Source organism: Loxodonta africana, chromosome 2, assembly GCF_030014295.1.
Source record: "Loxodonta africana isolate mLoxAfr1 chromosome 2, mLoxAfr1.hap2, whole genome shotgun sequence".
NCBI classification, from domain to species: Eukaryota; Metazoa; Chordata; class Mammalia; order Proboscidea; family Elephantidae; genus Loxodonta; species Loxodonta africana.
In genome coordinates, this window is record NC_087343.1 from 44,732,672 (window position 1) to 44,749,159 (window position 16,488).

The 16,488-nt window shown below is 39.3% G+C and overlaps 1 protein-coding gene across 6 annotated transcripts in view; it reads right to left on the minus strand.

Annotated features, from left to right (window-relative positions):
* The window catches only part of RICTOR (RPTOR independent companion of MTOR complex 2), a 148,957-nt gene that overhangs the window by 91,716 nt on the left and 40,753 nt on the right, over positions 1-16,488 (minus strand). For 5 of the 6 annotated variants that reach the window (XM_064271445.1, XM_064271449.1, XM_064271428.1 and 2 more), the window contains exon 3: positions 11,723-12,602. The exons of the other annotated variant lie outside the window; for it this stretch is intronic. In XM_064271445.1, the coding sequence (XP_064127515.1) occupies positions 11,723-11,864 (142 nt within the window). In that variant the 5' untranslated portion in view covers positions 11,865-12,602. The remainder of the gene's footprint in view (positions 1-11,722; positions 12,603-16,488) is intronic. 6 annotated transcript variants of the gene reach the window in all.

The window sequence follows — 16,488 nt, forward strand, 5'->3', positions numbered from 1 at the left end:
CTGTCCTCCATGGGTGACCCTGCTGGTACCTGAACACCAATAGCATAGCTTCCAGCATCACAGCAACACACATGCCCCCACAGTAGGACAAAGTGACAGATACGTGGGGGATCAGAATACTGATGAGCAATAAAAGGAACTACTGATATACACAACAATAAAAATGAATCTCAAAACCAGATTGGGAGAAACAAGTTCGACACAAAAGATATTGTATCACTCCATTTTGAAATTCAAATATAGGCAGAAGTAACTTATGATAATAGAAATTCAGGTAATAGTTGCTAGGAGATGAAATAAGCAATTGGAAAAGTCAGAGGTTAAGGAAAGGAGGTGGAAATACTCTATCTCTTGTTTTGGGTAGTAGTTAATGGGTTATACAATTATCAACACTCATTGAATGTATAAGATGTAATTTTATTTTAATTATACCTTGATGAAATACAAAGCTACTTCCACATCAATAAATATACTTCTCACAGTACCAAAAAGAAACTATATAAACACACCTATTTACACAGATACCTACATAAAATACAGAAAACTACAGTTAATCAACCTTTTGGTATATATGTATGTAGCTTATTATCCTGAGTATTTATGTGTGTGCACATACACATATGTATATATGTATGAATATGCGTAAGCCTGCATTTATTTCGAAACTGATTTTCATGTATATGCTGCTTTGTAACTTGCTACAATAATGATTTTGACATCTTTAAACTGTCAAAGAACATACAACATAAAATCAATTTACAAATAAGTTCAGGTTCAAGTAAAAAAAATTAAATAAATAAGTGAAATTAATGGCCAAAAACTTCTGCAATATAGATGTTGTTTGAGGGTAGTAGAAAGAATAAGAACTTTGGAATTAAAAGAACTGGTTTTGAAACCAGCTTATTCACCTATAAAACATGCTGCTGTTGTTAGGTGCCATCGAGTCAGTTCCAACTCATACCCACCCTATGTACAACGAAACGAACCACTGCCCAGTACTGCGCCACCGCCACAATTCTTATGCTTGAGCCCACTGTTGCACTCACTGTGTCAATGCATCTCATTGAGGGTCTTCCGCTTTTTCACTGACCCTCTAATTTACAAGGCATGATGTCTGTCACAGATTGAATTGTGTCCCCCAAAGATATCTGTACACATTTGGCTGAGCCATGATTCCCAGTGTTGTGTGACTGTCCACCATTTTGTTACCTGATGTGATTTTCCTATGTGTTGTAAATCCTATCACTATGATGTTAATGAGATGGATTAGCAGCAGTTATGTTGGTGAAATCTACAAGATTAAATTGTCTTAAGCCAATCTCTTTTCAGATATAAAAGACAGAAACAAGCAGACAGACAGGGGGATCTCACACCACCAAGAAAGAAGTGCCAGGAGCATAGCGCATCCCTTGGGCTCAGGGTTCCTGCACTGAGAAGCTCCTCAACCAAGGGAGGACTAATGACAAAAATCTTCTTCCAGAGCCCATAGAGAAAGCCTGTCCCTGGAGCTGATGTGCTCAATTTGGACTTCTAGCTTATTAGACTGTGAGAAAATAAATTTCTCTTTGTTAAAGCCCTCAACCTGTGGTATTTCTCTTATAGCAGTACTAGATAAATAAGACAATGTCCTTCCCCAGGTACCAGTCCGTCGTGACAACATTTTCAAAGTACTTGAGACGTATTCTCACCATCCTTGTTTCTAAGGAGCATTCTGGTTATACTTCTTCCAAGACAGATCTGTTCATTCTTTTGGCAGTCCATGGTATATTCAACACTCTTCACCAACACCACAATTGAAAGGCATCAATTCTTCCTCAGTCTTCCTTACTCAATGTCCAGCTTTCACATGCATATGAGGCAACTCGAAACACCATGGCTTGGGTCAGGCACACCTTAGTCTTCGAGGTGACGTCTTTGCTCTTCAACACTTTAAATAGGTCTTTTGCAGCAGATTTGCGCAATGCAGTGTGTCTTTTGGTTTCCTGACTACTGCTTCCATGGGTGTTGATTGTGAATCCAAGTAAAACGAAATCATTGACGACTTCAATCTTTTCTCTGTTTATCGTGACGTTGCTTATTGGTCCAGTTGTGAGAATTTTTGTTTTCTTTAAGTTGAAGCGTAATCCATTCTGAAGGCTGTGGTCTTTGATCTTCATCAGTAAGTGCTTTGAGTCCTCTTCACTTTCAGCAAGCAGCGTTATCTGCATAACACAGGTTGTTACTGAGCCTTCCTCCAATCCTGATACTCAGTTCTTCTTCATATAGTCCAGCTTCTCAGATAATTTGCTCAGCATACAGATTGAATAAGCATGGTGAAAGGATACAACCCTGAAACACATCTTTTCCTGACTTTAAACAGTATCTCTCTGGTCTCTTTGCAAGATTTACTCCCAATCTATATACTGGTTCCTCAAGAACACAATTAAGTGTTCTAGAATTCCCATTCTTTGCAATGTTATCCATAATTTGTTATGATCCACATAGTCTACTTCTGAAAAGAATTGGCAAGTCAAAATCTTCTGAATAGCAGCAGAACACTGATACAGTGCAGAAAGATGACCCCTCAGGTTGGAAGGCACTCAAAATACGACTGTGGAAGAGCTGCCTCCTCAAAATAGAGTCAACTTTAATGACGTGGATGAAGTCAAGCTTTTGGAGTTGTTATTTGCTGATGTGGCACAACTCAAAATAAGAAGAAAGAGCTGGAAACATCCATTAATAATCAGAACCTGGAATGGATGAAGTATGAATCTAGAAAAATTAGAAATCATCAAAAATGAAATGGAACGCATAAACATCAATATCCTAGACATGGGTGAGCTGAAATGGACTGATATTGGCCATTTGAATCAGACTATCACATGGTCTACTATGCTGGGAACGACAACTTCAAGATGAATGGCGTTGCATTCATTCTCAAAAAGAACATTTCAAGGTCTATCCTGAAGTACAATGCTGTCAGTGATAGGATAATATCCATACACCTACAAGGAAGACCAGTCAATACGACTATTATTCAAATTTACGCACCAACCACTAAGGCCAACGATGAAGAAATTGGATATTTTTACCAACTTCTATAGCCTGAGATTGATTGAACATGCAATCAGGATGCACTGATAATTATTCCTGATTGGGAGGTGAAAGCTGGAAACAAAGAAGAATCAGTAGTTGGAAAATATGGCCTTGGTAACAGAAACGATGCCGAAGATCGCGTGATAGAATTTTACAAGACCAAAGACTTCTTCATGGCAAATAATAAAGCATGTAGCCTTGGCTAAGTCACCTAACCTCACTAAGAGTCCATTTTCTCCTATTGGTAGTGGAAATAATAATTACCTACCTTGAATGCACTATTGCCAAGATCTGAGGTATAAACTTACTGGCACATAACATCTACTCAAAAAACAGTAACAGCTATTATTAAAAACTATTATTTGTTTATCAAATAGAAATTTTATGATCACGTAAAAGTTTTGTGGTTAGCCCATGCAAATGTTTAACTCACAAGTTAGTACGTTTAAATTAATGAGTCCCCCACGAGTCTGTCAGTTATGCAGACGACACAACCTTGCTTGCTGAAAGTGAAGAGGACTTGAAGCACTTACTAATGAAGATCAAAGACCATAGCCTTCAGTATGGATTGCACCTCAACGTAAAGAAAACAAAAATCCTCACAATAGGACCAATAAGCAATGTCATGATAAATGAAGGAAAGAATGAAGTTGTCATGGATTTCATTTTACTTGGATCCACAATCAACAGCCATGGAAGCAGCAGTCAAGAAATCAAAAGACGCGTTGCACTGGGTAAATCTGCTGAAAAGGACCTCTTTAAAGTGTTGAAGAGCAAAGATGTCACCTTGAAGACTAAGGTGCACCTGACCCAAGCCATGGTATTTTCAATTGCAATATATGCATGTGAAAGCTGGACAATGAATAAGGAAGACCGAAGAAGAACTGACGCCTTTGAATTGCGGTGTTAGTGAAAAATATTGAACATACCATGGACTGCCAAAAGAACAAACAGGTCTGTCTTGGAAGAAGTACAGCCAGAGTGCTCCTTGGAGGCGAGGATGGTGAGACTATATCTTACATACTTTGGACATGTTGTCAGGAGGGATCAGTCCCTGGAGAAGGACATCATGCCTGGCAGAATACAGGGTCGGCAGAAAAGAGGAAGACCCTCAATGAGGTGGACTGACACAGTGGCTGCAACAATGAGCTCAAGCATAACAACAATTGTAAGGATGGCTCAGTACCGGGCAGTGTTTCATTCTGTTGTGCATAGGATCGCTATGAGTCGGAACCGACTCGACAGCACCTAACAACAAATTAGTAAGTCTTATTATATGAGGATTTTAGACCATTATTTTTATGATCTGAGATTACCCCATTTTTGAAGTGGAAACAACACATCTTTTAGAGTTATATTGCTGATTAATTGATATACTCCACATAAAAGTATTTAAATCATAATGTGCTATACAAATATTACGAAGTATGACCATCCTTTCCTTCTTTAATGTGGATGACTTGAAATCATTATTTAAGAGACAGCTAGAATTTGTTTGCTCATATAAAAGCAATAATGATACACCACAATTCTATCTAAAATTCTTATTATGTAATAAATCCTTAAATAAATGAATCCTTAAAGAAATTTATTTTTTGAGTCACGAAACAGTAAATTATAATAAATCCAAGGAGTTGGCACAAATTTACTAAACCCAAATATGATGATAGCTCAAAAGGTCATTCATCATGTCAAGTTAAAGGTACACTCTTAGAATATATTCCCTAATTATGCAAATACACTCGACTGTGTGGATCTAACAAATTATGGATAACATTGAGAAGAACAAGAATTCCAGAGCATGTAATTGTGCTCATGAGGAAACTGTACATAGATCAAGAGGCAGTTGTTTGAACAGAACAAGGGGACACTGCATGGTTTGAAGTCAGGAAAGGTGTGCGTCGTGGTTGTATCCTTTCACCAAACTTATTCAATCTGTATGCTGAGCAAAAAGTCCGAGAAACTGGACTGTGTAAGGAAGAATGCAGCACCAGCGTTGCAGGAAGACTCATTAACAACCTGCGTTATGCAGATGACACAACCTTGCTTACTGAAAGTGAAGAAGACTTGAAGACTCGCTGATGAAGATCAGAGACTACAGTCGTCAGTACGGATTGCACCTCCACATAAAGAGAACAAAAATCCTTACAACTGGACCAATAAGCAACATCATGATAGATGTAGAAAAGACTGACATTGTCAAAGATTTCATTTAACTTGGATTCACAATCAACACCCATGGAGGCAACAGTCAAGAAATCAAAAGACGCACTGCATTGGGCAAATCTGCTGCAAAGTACCTCTTTATAGTGTTAAAAAGCAAAGATGTCACCTTGAAGACTAAGGTGCACCTGACCCAAGCCATAATGTTTTAAATCGCCTCATATGCATGTGAAAGCTGGACAATGAGCAAGGAAGACTGAAGAAGAATTGATGTCTCTGAATTATGGTTTTGGCAAAGAATACCGAATATACCATGGACTGCCAGAAGAAGGAACAAGTCTGTCTTGGAAGAAGTACAACCAGAGTGTTCCCTAAAAGAAAGGATAGCGAGACTCTGTCTAACATACTTTGGGCATGTTATCAGAAAGGATCAGTCCCTGAAGAAGGACATCCTGCTTGGTAGAGGGTCAGTAAAAAAGAGGAAGACCCTCAATGAGATGGACTGACACTGTGGTGCAATAATGGGCTCAAGCATAACAGCGATTGTGAGAATGACACAGGAATGGGTAGTGCTTCCTTCTGTTGTACAAAGGGTCACTATGAGTCAGAACCGACTCAATGGACCTAACAACAACAACAATACCCCACAGTCACTTAAAAGATCCCTCAATTCTTAATCCACTATTCATTATTCTACCACTTAGCTAGTCTTTAGTTTTTCAACATCCTCTTGTCTAAACCCAATTACTTCAAATGAGTTTCTGTCAAACATACTTGAGCATTATCTGTGATAGTGTTTAACCCTATAATCTCTCAGATTTTCACTCCAAAACGAGAAAGTAAAAAATAGGTGAACATTTATAACACGAACTAATATGCTTATATTCCGTAAGGGCAAAGACAACATCTTACTTATAATTGTAACCCAAAATCCTAGCACAGGCTCTGAAGCACTGCAGTATTCAATAAATGTTTTTCTAAATTAAATATAATAAAGAAGCATGTGAATAAATCGTCTCTAGGAAAGACCAGGTTGTTACTGCAAACAGTACTCAAGAAAAGAGGGGCCCTACCAATATTTACTGAGTATCAACTCAACCACTTCACCAGCAGTGTTCCACTATATGTCTGGCCATGTACTAATATTGCTTATTGTCCCTTCCAATAGCCCTAGGAGTCAATGAAGCAGGAGGACATGGAGAAAGGAGAAACTATAAAAATGAACACACATAAGGAGGGTGACAGGTACAATGGAGTACCCAGCAGCATAAACCTACAGAAGCTTCAGTTCCTCCCATTATTCCTATCCCTCAAGGCTTCAAACAAGGTGTCACATACTTAGGAGTTCCTTCTAATTAAGATCACTTGTAAGATTTTTTTTTGGAAGAGCTAAAGGCTGACCTGAATCTTAAAACAAATATCTAACTGGATCTCCATTTATCTATCCATATACGTTCAGGAACAATTATTACAGCTAAACACTGACCAACCATCTTCCCAATGGCCTTAAAGAGACAGCAAGAAGAAAAGGCAGTTGGCCAAACCATGAGTGATCATTGGTCCTTTAAGTCTTTTTCCACCTTGACAGGGACAAAATTTCTTCTTAAAAGTTATCTTTTTGACCAGAAGAACTAGATGGTGCCTGGCTACAACCAATGACTGCCCTGACAGGGAAAGCACAGAGAATCCCTGATGGAGCAGGAGAACAGTGGGATGCAGACCTCAAATTTTTTCTCATATAAAGACCAGACTTAATGGTCTGACTGAGACTAGAAGGACCCCAGAGGGCAAGGTCTCAGATCTTCTTTTAGCCCAAGACTGGAACCATTCCCAAAGCCAACTCTCCAGATAGGGATTGGACTGGACTACAAGATAGAAAATGATACTGGTGAGGAGTGATCGTCTTGGCTTAAGCAGACACATGAGACTATTTGGGCAGCTCCTATCTGGAGGGGAGATGAGAAGGCAGAGGGGGACAGAGCCTGGCTGAACAGATATGGGGAATACAGGGTGGAGACAAAGAGTATGCTGTCTCATTAGGAGGAGAGCAACTAAGAGTACATAGCAAGGTGCATATAAATTTTTGGATGAGAGATTGACTTCATTTGTAAACTTTCACTTTAAGCACAATAAAAATAAAGTTATCTTTTTGACTTTTTCCTCTCCCTGACCTCACACTCAACTCACATTCAATTGACCAACAAGTTGAGTTATTCACTCCTTTCCAATGTCTCTGACATCCCTTCCTTCTTTTTATTCCACCAACCGTCATAACATTTTAATTGTTCATCTATCTCATACCTGAATTATGACAAAAGCCACACAATGGATCATGCTTAGAGTACCTCCTTCTCGCGTAACCCAAACTCCAAGCCACTACCACAGTAATTCTAAAACTATAACTTTGATGACCTTATTTGCCCCCTTGAAATTTCAGGAAAATCCCATGTTCCTTAGGATAAATGTAAACTCCTTACGCTGGCATTTGACATGTTTTTAGTCTAATTCAGAAGTGGTTCCATTTATTGACCATCTGTTCCACACACATTTGAACAGGTTTTCTCTAGAAAATATTGCTAACTAATGAGAAGAATATGGCATAAGAATTGGAGGAAGGCTCATTAAAAAACTCCGTTGCACAGATGACAAAACCGTGCTTGCCGAAACCGAAGAGGACTTGAAGCACTTACTGACGAAGATCAAAGACCACAGACTTCCGTATGGATTACACCTCAACATAAAATAAAAACCCTCACAACTGGACCAACGAGCAACATCATGATTAACAGAGAAAAGCTTGAGGTTTTCAAGGATTTCATTTTACTTGGATCCACAACGGACACCCATGTAAGCTGCGGTCAAATCAAAAGATACATTGCATGGGCAAATCTGCTGCAAAAGACCTCTTTAAAGTGTTGAACAGCTAAGATGTCATCTTGATGACTAAGGTGCGCCTGAACCAAGCTGTGATATTTTCAATCACCTCATATGCATGCGAAGGCTGGACAATGAATAAGGAAGTCCTAACAAGAACTGACACATTTGAATCGTGGTGTTGGTGAAGGACACCGAATGTTCTATGGACTGCCAAAAGAATGAACAAATCTGTCTCGGAAAAAGTGCAGCTAGGATGCTCCTTAGAAGCGAGGATGGCAAGGCTTCATTTCACATACTTTGGACATGTCGTCAGGAGGGATCAGTCCCTGGAGGGCATCATGCTTGGTAAAGTAGAGGGTCAGAGAAAAAGGGGATGACCCTGAACGAGATGGACTGACACAGTGACTTCAACAATGGGCTCAAGCATAGCAACAACTGTGTGGATAGCGAAGGACTGGGCAGTTTTTCGTTCTGTTGTGCACAGGGTCACTATGAGTCAGAACCAACTCAACGGCACCTAACAACAACCTAACAATAACAAGAGGATTGGTCAGGTTTGCCTCAAAAGAGAGCCAATTCCAGAACAGAAAGATGAGTCCACCACCACCAAGGAAGGAGAGACCGGCAGGAGGAACTGGCAGGAGAGGCTTGCGGCAGATGGCAAGTGGGCTTCCAGGCCCATGGAGCAAGAAAGTTGAGTGCCTTTGGGTAGAGACTGAGGGCCAGGGAGAAGTCTATGCTTGACTCATGAATTTGGACCTTGCCAGCCTCCACAACCACGTGAGCCCTTTGCTTTATACGGTTCGTGAGTTCTGTAAGACATTATAGCCAATTAGGGAAACCAAAGACAGGCAGGAAAGTACTGAGGAGAGAGGGAGTAGTTGATGTTTGAGATAATGGAGTGGTACAGCAGTTTGGAAAAGCTGGACATTTGGGACATCTTTAACCCTCGCCACATACGAACCAGCATTGTGTTGATAGTTATAAAAGAAATTACTCATTTAATCACTATGAATCAGAATTGACTCAATGGCATCTAACAACAACAACGAGAAGAAGGGCAAAATCATGTATGTGAGGGAGATGAATATATGAGTATATCTCTGTAAGTATATATGTGTATTCCCATTTAATTTCTTCCATACTCATTTGGAATAAATATGAACATGAGTACATTTCTGTGTATGTACATACATGTAGGTACATTAATGTTTATATATCGCTATCTTCGTGAAAATATTTGTGTGGCGGAGATTAAGATGTGAATTTAATTACTATTACTTTCAGGACAATCTGCTTTCAAGCAACATAAAAAAAAGATGCAAATGGATATCCATCTGTAAAAAAAAAGAAACAAGACCCATACCTCACACCATGCACAAAAACTAACTCCAAATGGATCAAAGACCTAAACATAAAGACTAAAACGATAAAGATCATGGAAGAAAAAATAGGGACAACGTTAGGAGCCCTAATACAATGCATAAACAGAATACACAACATTGCTAAAAATGAAGAGAAACATGATAACTGGAGCTCCTAAAAATCAAACACCTATACTCATCTAAAGATTTCACCAAAAGAGTAAAAAGACCACCTACAGACTGGGAAAAAATTTTCACCTATGACATCTCCATTCAGTGCCTGATATCTAAAATCTACAGGATTCTGCTAAAACTCATCCACAAAAAAACAAACAACCCAATTAAAAATTGGGCAAAGGATATGAACAGACACTTCACTAAAGAAGGCATTCAGGCGGCTAACAGATACATGAGAAAATGCTCTCGATCATTAGCCATTAGAGAAATGCAAATTAAAACTACAATGAGATTCTATCTCACTCCAACAAGGCTGGCATTAATCCAAAAAACACAAAATAATAAATGTTGGAGAGGCTATGGAGAGATTAGAACACTTGTACACTGCTGGTGGGAATGTCAAATGGTACAACCACTTTGGAAATTGATTTGGTGCTTCCTTAAAAAGCTAGAAATAGAACTACCATACGACCCAGCAATCCCACTCCTCAGAATATATCCTAGAGAAATAAGAGCCTTTACACAAACAGATATATGCACACCCATGTTTATTGCAGCTCTGTTTACAACAGCAAGAAGATGGAAGCAACCAAGGTGCCCATCAACGGATGAATGGATAAATAAATCATGGTATATTCACACAATGGAATACTACGCATCGATAAAGAACAGCGATGAATCTGTGAAACATTTCATAACATGGAGGAACCTGGAAGGCATTATGCTGAGTGAAATTAGTCAGTTGCTAAAGGACAAATATTGTATAAGACCACTATTATAAGATCTTGAGAAATAGTTTAAACTGAGAAGAACACATCCTTTTGTGGTTACGAGAGGGGGGAGGGAGGGAGGGAGGGAGGGAGGGAGGGAGAGGGGTATTTACTAATAAGATAGTAGATAAGAACTACTTTAGATGAAGGGAAGGACAACACTCAATACAGGGGAGGTCAGCACAACGGGACTAAACCAAAAGCAAAGAAGTTTCCTGAATAAACTGAATGCTTTGAAGGCCACCTTAGCAGGGGCAGGGGTCTATGGACAATGGTTTCAGGGGACATCTAAGTCCACTGGCATAATAAAATCTATTAAGAAAACATTTTACATCCCACTTTGAAGTGTGGCATCTGGGGTCTTAAATGCTAGCAAGCAGCCATCTAAGATGTATCGATGAATCTCAACCCACCTCGATCAACGGAGAATGAACACCAAGGACACAAGGTAATTACGAGCCCAAGAGACAGAAAGGGCTATATAAACTAGAGACTACATCATCCTGAGACCAGAAGAACTAGATGGTGCCCGGCCACAACCGATGACTGCCCTGACAGGAAACACAACAGAAAATCCCTGAGAGAGCAGGAGTACAGTGGGATGCAGACCCCAAATCCTCATAAAAAGACCAGACTTAATGGTCTGACTAAGACTAGAAGGACCCTGGCGGTCATGGTCCCCAAACCTTCTGTAGGCCCAGGACAGGAACCATTCCCGAAGCCAATTTGTTAGACATGGATTGGACTGGACAATGGGTTGTAGAGAGATGCTGATGAGGAGTGAGCTACTTGCATCAGGTGGACCCTTGAGACTATGTTGGCATCTCCTGTCTACAGGGGAGATGGGAGGGTAGAGGGGGTTAGAAGCTGGCAAAATGGTCATGAAAAGAAAGACTGGAAGGAGGGAGCGGGCTGTCTCATTAGGGGAGAGTAATTGGGAATATGTAGTAAGGTGTATATAAGTTTATAAGTGAGAGACTGACTTGATTTGTAAACTTTCACTTAAAGTACAATAAAAATTATTTTAAAAAAAGATGCAATTTCATTTTAACACTAAAAAATATATCTTTTCTCATTTGGTGAAGAATTTCAATAGTGGCTAAATTGAGTTATTAAAGTTGGGTCCAATTTTGAAGTCATGATTGTTTTAATTTTATATTCAAGTTGGAAAACTGATTTTTTTTTTTTTTTAATTTATCCAAGTTAATTTGGTAGACTACAGCAGAGACTATTAAAATCACTAAGGGGAGAAACTGGGAGTGGGAAGAGAGTTGAACAATATGTACTTTAATTTACTTTTGGATGCTGTTGCTGTTAGGTGCCATCGAGTTGGTTCTAACTTGTAGCGACCCCATGCATAAGAGAACAAAACATTCTCCATTCCTGTGCCGTCCTCACAATTGCTGTTATGCTTGAGCCCATTATTGTGCCACAGCATCAATCCATCTCACTGAGGTCTTCCTCTTTTTCATTAACTCTCTACTTTAGCAACCAAGATGTCCTTCTCCAGGGACTGGTCTCTCCTGATAACATGCCCAAAGTACATGAGACACAGTCTCACCATCCTTGCTTCTAAGGAGCATTATGGTTGTACTTCTTCCAAGACAGACGCGTTCGTTCTTTTGGCAGTCCATGGTATATTCAGTATTCTTTGCCAACACCAAAATCCAAAGGCATCAATTCTTCTTCAGTCTTCCTTATTCATTGTCCAGCTTTCTCACGCATGTGAGGTGCTCGAAACATCATGGTTTGGGTCAGGGACGCCTTGGTCTTTAAGATGACATCTTTGCTTTTTAACACTTTAAAGAAGTCTTTTGCAACAGAACCGCCCAATGTAATGAGTCTTTTGATTTCTTGACTGCTGCTTCCATGTGTGTTGACTGTGGATGCCTGTAAAATGAAATCCTTAATAATTTCAATCTTTTAGTTTATCGTGATGCTGCTTACTGGTCCAGTTGTGAGGATTTCTGTTTTTTTTACGTTGAGGTGTATGTAATCCATTCTGAAGGCTGTGGTTTTTGATCTTCATCAGTAAGTATCTCATGTACTCTTCAGTTTCAGCAAGCAAGGTTGTGTCATCTGCATAATGCAGGTTGTTAATCAGCCTTCCTCACTTCTGATGCCACGTTCTTCTTTGTACAGTCCAGCTTTTTGGACTATCTGCTCAGCATACAGACTGAATAAGTAAGGTGAAAGGATACACGTGTTTTTATTTTTGTTATTATTATTGTACTTTAGATGCAGGTTTACAAAACTAGCTTGTCATTAAACAATTAGTACACATACTGTTTTTTGACATTGGTTACCAACCCTAAAACATGTCAACATTCTCCCTTCTTGACCTTGAGTTCCCAATTACCAGCTTCCCTGTCCCCTCCTGCCTTCTAGGCCTTGCCCACCAGGTGGTATACCCCTTCAGTCTCCTTTTGTTTTATAGGCCTGTCTAATCTTTGGCTGAAGAGTGAATCTCAGGAGTGACTTCATCACTGAGTTAAAAAGGTATCTGGGAGTCACACTCTCAAGGTTTCTCCAGTCTCTGTCAGGCCAGTAAGTCTGGTCTTTTTTTTTTTTTTTTTGAGTTAGAATTTTGGTCTACATTTCTCTCCAGCTCTGTCCAGGACTGTCTATTGCGATCCCTGTCAGAGCAATCAGTGGTTGTAGCGGGCACTATCTAGTTGTGCTGGACTCAGTCTGGTAGAGGTTATGGTAGCTGTGGTCCATTAGTCCTCTGGACAAATCTTTCCCCTGTGTCTTTGGTTTTCTTCATTCTCCCTTGCTCCTGATGGGGTGAGACCAGTGGCATATCTTAAATCGCTGCTCACAAGCTTTTAAGACCCCGGACACTACTCATCAAAGTTAAATGTAGAACATTTTCTTTATAAACTATGTTATGCCAAATGAGCTGGAAGTTCCCCACAGCCCTCAGGAGGATGTATGTATTTTTTAATACACGTGAACAAATGCTACATCAGCAACAAGCTAGACAAGTTGGGCACATATAAGAGTTTAATATTATAACAAAATTAAACATGCCTATATAAATCTGAAATGTACTTAATGATATCTTTAATATCTATGATTATTATGAGTAGACATAAATGACTAAGCGTTTAAGAAAATTACTATAGTTAATAAACCTTTGCAAAGCCAGAGACAAAACTGTCTCCTCCATCAGCAAAGACGCTGAGAGTGCAGCTCCTCACCCATACCCACAGGTCCGAGAATGGAGGAAGCATTGATTCAAGGTATCTCTCTAACACTGCCTGAAATTCTAACAATTATTAATTCCAAAGAGTTATAGAACTTAATAAGGGAAGGATCTATTCCAATGACAGCACCCTGGAAAAAAACGGCCTTCCACATTATCCTAAATACCTCTAATGCAGGGGAACTCAGAATTGCCCAGAAGAGCCTATTCTATCTTTGGACAGGATAACAGAACATTTTTTTCTTATACTGATGCCAAAATCTGCCCCTCTGTAATTTCTATCCATTTGTTCTAGTGTCACCATCTGGAACACAGAACAAGTATTATCTTCCCTACACACAATAAAAATAATCATGTTTCCTCTCAAGCAATGGTAGCAGATAATAACTTTCTTTTAATAACTGGTGTATTTTAAATATAAATACTGTGGTGGAAGTGGGCAAGAAAAACCTATCAATTAATTACAACGGCAAGTAAATGGTTAACTGGATTACAATATTTTAATAGGGGTGTGTTTTAAAAACACGTGGGACCATGAAGCACCTTGTAGGAGTCAATACTTTGGATGGGCTACATGGACAGCAAAATGGCACCAGATACCTTCAGCCTGGCGTGCTGTTTCTCTCCCCTATCTGGGGGAAATTCTTCTGATTCTTTAGAAGTCTAGCTCAGGTGTCTAAAGGTTTTCCCTAACCTAAAAACTCCTTTGTCTATACTCCCATGACACATTCTTCATACCACTATTAAAGCCCTTACCACATTGTACATATATCCTGACCTCTTCAGGTTCCAAATTACATCTATTGTCCCTGTGTAATTATTACTACACCTCCCTTCACTCTCAAAAGTATCTGAGTTTGCATTAGAAATGATATGATCACCATAAGTATAGATGGCTAAACTTCAGGCATTGTTTCTAAGGTTTTCTTAAAACTGGAATGCCCTCTCACAGAGAATGGGAGAAAATGATTTTCTTGAGTTCTTGCCTCTATGTCCTACTCTTCTCCTACTGACGATGGAAAGGAGAGAAGAAGCAATTTGTGGTGATCGGTAACGTTTTAAGACCGACTGCCCGATGACTCACTGAGTCAGAACTCTCTTCCTCCATTCAGTTTTGAATTTTAAAGTTACCTCTTTCTGTTTATACAAAAATATGTTCTCCCTGTCTATAATTTGGAAGCCCTATTTTTTTTTTTAGCGGTGTAGTGGTTAAGTGCTATATGGCTGCTAACCAAAGGGCTGGCAGTTCGAATCCGCCAGGCACTCCTTGGAAACTCTATGGGGCAGTTCTACTCTGTCCTATAGTGTCACTGTGAGTCGGAAATCGACTTGACGGCACTGGGTCTGGTTTGGTTTGGTCTATAATTTCAGAGGACTGCTCATTTTGAATGATTTCAAGGGGAAAAGATGTATATACCAATGGAAGAAGACAAGCTCCTTGACTAGAAAATTATCTTTAAGTGACATCTACCAGTTCACTGTAGATTGTTTGTTTTAAACTTTTATTAACAAAACCATTTCTTCAACTGATTTATAACTATCGGATATAGACAAGGATTGATCTAGGTGTACAGCACTGAAAAGGAAGAAAGCCAGCCAGAAATAGTTAATGATTCATTTGAACAGAACTTCTATTTAAGACATATGAACATATAATCTTAATTAAAAGTTATAATTCTTAATTCCTAGTGTTTATTTTGAACATATTATAAGTTTAATTGATATAGGCCATTGTAATTGAGTCAATTCCAACTCATATCAATCCTATAGGACAAAGCAGAACTGCCCCACAGTTACAAAGACTGTAATCTTCATCGAGGCAGACTGACACGTTTCTCCCGAAGAGCAGCTAGTGGGTTCAAACCATCGACCTTTGGGTTAGTACCCGAGCACTTAACCACTGCATCACCAGGGCTCCTTTTAATTGATATAAACGCTTTAAAATAGTTTAAAATTAAACTTTAAACAACAGAATATTCCAAAGTTCTTGAAGTAAAATGTTATAACACTGACATATGATTTAAAAAATTATTCTATAAAGGATAGTTATGATCTATACTGGGAGTAGCTTTGTATATCTCTATGGGCATTTAGATTTCCAAGTTTTATTCAGTTAAACATTTCAGTGCTTACCATGTGTGCTACATACTGTGCTAACGGCTAGGTGAGGAATATTAATAAATGTAAGACATGGTCCAAGCCCTGGAGATCAAAATTATATGGGAAAAAGGAGGTACATAAATACTTAACAGTAATACCACAGAGAGAGAGAGGTAGGTACCCAGTAGTGAGGGTAATAAAATAAAAAAGAGGGTGCTTAAGAGAGGCTTCACTAAACTCTAAGACACATGAGAACTGAAAACCTGTCTGTCTTGTTTATAGATGCATCCCTGGCCTCTGGCACAAGGCACATGATGAGTTCACAATCAACACTGGTTGAAAGAAAGGCTGAGCAAGAGCGTGAGACAGTTGTTATTTGCAGACAGCTTGACGTGGGAGCCTATTCCTGACGGTAAGTAATAAATTTTCTAGGCATATACGATGAGGAATGGTGGTATGCACAATAACATGAAAAAAAAGATGGCATACTCAAGGAACAGCAAGAAGTTCTACATCCCCAGAAAACAGAATGATAGGGAACAAAGGAAAATGGAGCTGGGTTTCAATGGCCTTACAAGATATGCTAAGAAATTCAGGTATCTTTAGACAATTCAAAAAACCAAAACCAAACCCAGGGTCGTCAAGTTGATTCCGACTCTATAGGACAGGGCAGAACTGCCCCATATAGTTTCCAAGGAGCACCTGGCGGATTCAAACTGCCTACCCTTTGGTTAGCAGCCATAGTAGCACTTAA